This window comes from Solanum pennellii, chromosome 8, assembly GCF_001406875.1.
Source record: "Solanum pennellii chromosome 8, SPENNV200".
Lineage (NCBI taxonomy): Eukaryota > Viridiplantae > Streptophyta > Magnoliopsida > Solanales > Solanaceae > Solanum > Solanum pennellii.
In genome coordinates this window covers 65,055,451-65,062,013 of record NC_028644.1, presented here as the reverse complement: position 1 = coordinate 65,062,013, position 6,563 = coordinate 65,055,451, and the positions used below count along the sequence as shown (strand labels likewise).

General features: G+C 32.1%; 1 protein-coding gene across 1 annotated transcript in view; it reads left to right on the top strand.

The window, feature by feature from the left end:
• The window catches only part of LOC107026775, a 10,525-nt gene extending 7,208 nt beyond the window's left edge, over positions 1 to 3,317 (top strand). Inside the window, exons 2-3 of the mRNA XM_015227858.2 lie at positions 2,664 to 2,749; positions 2,912 to 3,317. Coding sequence (XP_015083344.1) covers positions 2,664 to 2,749; positions 2,912 to 3,043 — 218 coding nt within the window. The 3' untranslated portion in view covers positions 3,044 to 3,317. The remainder of the gene's footprint in view (positions 1 to 2,663; positions 2,750 to 2,911) is intronic.
• Positions 3,318 to 6,563: the final 3,246 nt, after the last annotated feature.

Here is a 6,563-nt window from a genome sequence, read left to right as displayed (position 1 = left end):
CCCCCCCCCCCCCCCGGGCGCGCGTAAACACCGACCTTCTTTATTGGTCTTGGTAGAAATTTCAGCAACTTTGGACCCATGAGCTTTGTTATTCCCTATTCATTCTCCTTGATTTCTAAGTTGTTTGTTTCTAGATCCTTGTTGCCTTGATTGCTTTGGGATGTTGGCATTGTTGACATGTTGTCGCCTACCTCCTTTATTTGGTTTATTGTCGTCTTTAACCTGCTCATTTGCATTATTATCATTCTGTAAATCCGGGTGGAGGATTCCGCATTTAATTTGGACGTACCCTTGTTTTTTACAGTGGAACAGAGAAGAGGAATAGTTTCATATTCTATTTTTTGAGCAAAGCTTTCCAATTCCCCTGCTGCGTTCCTGATTTCCACACTGACCTCATGAATTAAAGGTTGGTGACATGTAAAATAGCATGGGTAACAATGTCGAGCAAAATAGCATGGGTAACACATAATGTTGCAAATGTATTCACCTACTATGTTAGCTCATGAGCCGATTGATGTTCTTTTGGGGCTTATGCCTGACCGACTGATGCTTTAAAATTTGGCATTTCAAGTTCTTTGCTGTAAGAACCAATGTTGGAGTAGGTTTCTTTCTTAACATGGGAATGCACATAGGGGTGATTAGTTCATTGTCTATAACCTCCTGAGGTTTTGGGGCAGAATAATTGGATCAATAGGTGTTAAATTGTCAATAGAGAATGTTGGAGGGAGAGGGCTTATTTTAGAGGAAAAAAAAGAGATGTTGGGTAGAGAGGTAAACTTCCACTACTAATTTATAGAGATAGGTATGAATGGAAAATCTTGAAATTGGGGATAAAGTTTGGGTTTCAACAAGAAGAGAATACATCAAATACCAAGAATATGTGAATGAGTTTCTTTTCATTTTTTATTCTTCAAATGAGATGCTAAGTTTCATCTACAATTTAAAGGAACTTATGCATTCTTCTCTCGTTTTGTCATTTCCCTTTTATATGTATAGCAAGTCTTTTCGTAGTTTGGTTGTAATCAACGCCTGTTCCCAGGCTTCAAGTTGCAGTTTTGTCTGCCTTCCTCAACCCTAAAAATTTGAAAAATGCATGATCACATGCTTGCTGGGTAGAGTATGGTAACTTGTGAATGCTTTTCTTTTTTACTTTTGAAGTTTATGTTTGTGAATAGAGAAAAGGAGAGAGATAACTGGTGTTGAATAGATTGATGAATGAGAGCCTTCTATAAAAGGCTATGAAATAAGTAGTAGTGTTTTCCTGATTTTTGGGAATATTAATTGTGAAAATTCATTAAGGATATTGTCTACATTATTTTGTGCAATTATGACTTAGAGATAAACTTTAAAGACATTCCAACATATAGTTGCATTAGGTTTCTTGCCTTCCAATGTGTACTCCCAATTTAAGGTGGTGATCGGAACTGGAAAGCTGAGCAGAGTATCTGGAAAAAGTTACAGTATACTGTTAAAGAAGCAGTTATTTCAGTATTATTGTCGTTGAAATGTCAAAAAATATAATTGACTTGGTACCACCAACTAGTATGAATGACCGTGGTCCTATGAATGGAAACTAAGGACATGCATTACACCAACTTGACTTGATTGTTAACAAACCTAAACATTCCTTTCCTTTCCTTTCAAATAGTCTCTACCAGGTCCGGATTGTAGCTGGCATGGTACACCACATTTCGGTTGCTCGTATCCCTTTGCTATACCAACTTCTCAAAAAGTCCTTGTTACATTTTCGCATTGTCCAATGAATGCCCAGGTAAACTCAAAAACAGTTTCCACGATTTTAAAACTACCGGGCATGCAAAAACAGGTGGCTTGTATGTTCAGGCTTAATTCAACACAGATTCTGGCACCTCACTAGCTTACCTCTTTTCTGGAGGTTTTCCTGTGTTAAGTATGCTTCATTTGCAACCAACCATGCACTTTTGGCGGTGCATTTCTTCTCCATTGCTCCTCCATGGCTAGGTATTGGGCCTTAATTCTTCAACAGTCAAAAAACTCATGGTAAGGACTAACAGTAAAAGAACCTGAACTATGCATCTTTGAAAATTCATGTCGTCATTGCTGGACAAGGTTTGAAAATGTTCCAATTATCTAATAAAATATGTTAGCCTGTTCATTAGGGTTCTTCTGAAGCTCAAGTTCCATTCATTCTAATTTATGTATTCGGCAATTGTTGATTTCACATTCTTCATTAACAACTGGGTACTTGTGGACTTGACCTATTTTCCGAGCTGAATGTTAGACACAATAGGGGCTTTGGAGAAAAGGTCCTTTTAACAAAGTTGATGAGTTCTTATTAGAACTTGTTTTCTTGCTTTTTGCCTATTACTTCTGTTTTTCTGTTTGTACGCATGTATGTTTTTGTTGTGGAAGCGAGTGCTTTCTTTTGTTTCCTCATCTTGCTTCTTTGTAGAGTAGTGCAGCATTATTTGGGAGAAGTTCCAGTACTGACTGATATTTCATGAGTTAATTGAACAATAAAATCAAATCCATTAAGTTGCATTCGTATGAAAATATATCACTGGATTTGCTAGTATCAACTGTGAGGTTGATACAGTTGCTACGTCCTGATTTGACCATGTGTGTGAGAGAGTTGGGAATGATCTAGTATCGCTAACTTGTATATCTCTGGTCCTTTGTTGCAGGCTTACATGTTGGTATAGCAATGTTCACTTGCTATCTGATGGGATATTTTACATTCAGGGCCTTATTTAATCACAATCCAGCAATGGTAAGTTCTGAATTTGATTTCCTCGTGATTCTATTCGATACAACCTCTATACGTGGAGCAACAGCATCTATATAACCGACCTCTTCTCCCATGCTTTTGTCTACTGTATCTACTTCCTCTGGTTCACTACTCTGTATTGAAGTTTCATTGCTCTTTCTTCAGAGCGCTGCTGGGGGCATTCTTGGATTGGTCATTGCCATGCTTGTCGAGACACTTCTCTTCATTATTAGAACTTCGAGTCTAGATAAAAAACTGGATAGAAAAGCCACATCAACGCAGAAGAAGAATCAGTAGGTTTCATCACAAGAAGTTGATTCTTTCTATGTTTCCTTAGAATAGGAATAAATATTTTGGTATTGAACATCTTATTTTATTTCTCCTCCTGTGAAACTTTTATGCTGTAAAAATATGTATTCTTTGATTTATGTAGCTCACTATAGGTTCATTATAAGAGAATTATTGCTCTGGCAATGCAAAATTATTTCTAATTGGGAAGTTTGTCGTTGGCACTTTGTAATACAAGATAATTTTATTGTCTTTCACAGAAGACCATGTGGTTTGTTTTGTACTTCCCGTTCACTTTTTATCTGTTCACTATTAAAAATAGATGTCTCTTTTTACTTATTCAGTTTGGAAATCGTAAGATAATTTGTCACTTAGTTTCTCCTTCCTCTATTCCAGATTTACTGAATTTTTTATATCGAATAGTTTCAAGTTCAAGATGGATGTTTGAAATTTTTTCCATATTTACCTTTTCATTTATTGAGGTCTATTTATAAAGTTATATTTATGATTTCATAAAAAGGGCAATAGTGAAAGGAAGTAACTTACTCTTATTAGTAAATATATATTCACTTTCCAAAAATATTGAAATTATTATTTTTGGATATTATTTATTAGACGTGGACGAGTAAAATCGAACGGAGGGAGTACACCATTCACTTGCTTAAATGCAAAGACAAACAGAAGCGTAAAAATAAATCCAAACATGCACATGGAATGCTACTTAATTATGCCTTCAAGTTATGTCAAAGGTAACTCAGCCTTAATTAAAGTTGTTACATTTGAATTTGGTACTAAAACTTTAAAATGAACCTTAGTATTGGGGTATTTTATGTTGTCTCTTTGGTCTCTGTCTTGTGAAAGAAAATAATAATGGCCCTTGCTTTAATATATTATTATAGTAGTAGTTTGAATAATTATAATAAGTTATTAAGTGGATGCTAATCGTGCCAATACATTTACTATAAGAAAACAAGAAAGTCGTACTTATCATTATAATTATTAAATCTTCTAATCCAAACGAAGACAAATTTGCAATAATTTCTTCATCTATTGGGATATTTGTGTTTATGATATTATATATTTTATTGAAGCATGACAATTGAATAGGGATTATGAAAGGAAAAAAACAAGATATGGATGAGCTTAGGATATCAAATCAATTTTTGGTGTACATTAATTCTAAAAGTAGTTAGACGTAAGCTAATTTAACTTTTTTTTAAGGACAATTTCATGGCTAAAACAAGTGAGAAAAACAGTGCTAATAACCTGTTCCTCTAATCACAATTTTCATTCCTATACAAGGGATTTTCTCCTTCGTTGATTTATTAAATCATCCTCAGACAATAATAATAACATATTTAGTTTGATCTCACAAATGACACTATAACACAAGGTATATATCACTGCACAATACATTGTAACTAAACGAAAGAAGAATTGAAAACATTTATAAATTTAACGCAAATTATTAATTTCATCTTCGATCTATTGGCAATCTTAAAAGCACCATCTACTTGACTAACTAATTTTAGATACACCCTCGATCACTCTCAATTTTCCATAAGACATAAAAAGTGATCTCAAATTCTTGTGTTACATGTAACTCTTAATAAAAAGCCGAGAGAAACGTTGAAAATATCCCTAAACTTGGCGCGAATTTAGAAACGTATTTGACTCATGTTGTAAGATCGAGGGTGTATTTGAGTTCAGCTAATAAAGTAAAAGGGTGATTTTAAAGATGTCAATAGTTTATGAATAAAACTAATAATCCACATCTAGTTTAGGGGTGTTTTCAATACTTCTCTCTACCTATACCTAAATGTAAACTTTTTGTGGCTAAATATTTTAGCTAAAATTATTACATGATATTCGTAGCAAGATATAGCGAGGAAATAACAAAGGCACAAAAAGGAATAGCAAAGCTAAGAACTTAACCTCAAAGAATGTGGTATTATGAATGAGACTGTTGTTTTTTAATTAGATCTTGAATTTAACTTTTAATTATAAAAAAATATTCTTGATAAAAAATAGATATCAAATATCGAATAAAAAAGGCACGAAGTTAGAGGGGTTGGGAAACAGATGGAATATTGAGGGCATGTGAAGTAACATGATGGTATTAAAGTGGTCCATAATCCAATATGTTTGTTCACTTAATAAAACCAACAAATAACAGTAACACAAAAGAATGGGCACATTACATTGCACCATCTCTAAAAGGGACACCCCACTTCATTTCTGCCGTTTATTTTGCTATTTTCATCTTCTGCTTTTTCCAATTTTATTTATTTTACAAACAAAAAAAAAAAATTGTTTCCACTGTTGAGAATTAAATTGTTTCAGTTTGTAATTTATAAGAGAATTTTGCGTCTAAAAAAAATTCATAATTTACGCTCTTATAAATTTCTTCTTGTAACTTCCTTTCATTTTTGTAACACATACTAAATTTATCTCATTAAACAATTAAGATGTAAAGATAATTGAGAGTCGTCTTCTGTTCGACCTAATGTTTGGTATCTAATTAGAAATTGATCAGAATTTATACATTGTAAAGCTTATTTTTATAGATAGCATTTTCAACAAAAAATATTTTATTCCTAAAGGCTCAAATTATGAACGAAAAAATTTTCAACTATTTCATCGAAACACATGTCGAAGTTTGAAATTTTTTACGTAATCCTTAAACCCATGCATGTTGTTAACCAGACCTCATCTTCATTTTATTCATATAATAGTAGCTTTAGCAACTAATAAAATCAGTAAGTGAACCCTCATAAATAAATCTTAATGACTACTCTATCAAAATATAAAAATAACAATTACGTCTTGATCTCAAATCATTACACTAATATCAAACGCAATAAATAAAAGAATTTAAAATTGGTCCCATGGTGTTAACAAATCCTTATCTTCCATATATATATTTCTATTTTTCCTCCTTGACCATCCATTTTAATTAGTTACCTTATATATTCGTACTTCCGCATTATAATATCTTATAAAATAATTAATTCTATCGATCTCTTTTGTCATCTTCTCTTACCTCTAATAATTTTCAAATATTTTCTTCACTACATTATACTCGACCCTCATAATATAAATATACATTTTATTTTACTTGTCCATTTATTAAAAAAGAGGATTTCATAATCTTTTTCTTATACATCTTTAATCTTAAATAACTATATAAATAGTGAAGAGAAAGTGTTACTCAGATCGTCAGCATCTTTTACTTTCAATTTAAAAATTATAAATTTGAATTGTCAAAAAATCAAAAAAATGAAAACACCAGAGGTTAAAAAAAAAGTCTAACATAAAGTAATAGTTGTTAAAATAGTGTTTTAAAACATTATTGTTAACATTAATTTATTGAATTATCATAATTAATTTTTCTTTAAACAAATAAGCTCAAACATGGTTGGTAGAGTAAGTTGTCACTTCCTTAATATGAGTACAAACTTGATCTTGTCTATTCCGTTCACTTCAAAACCATATATATATATATATATATATATATATATATATATAT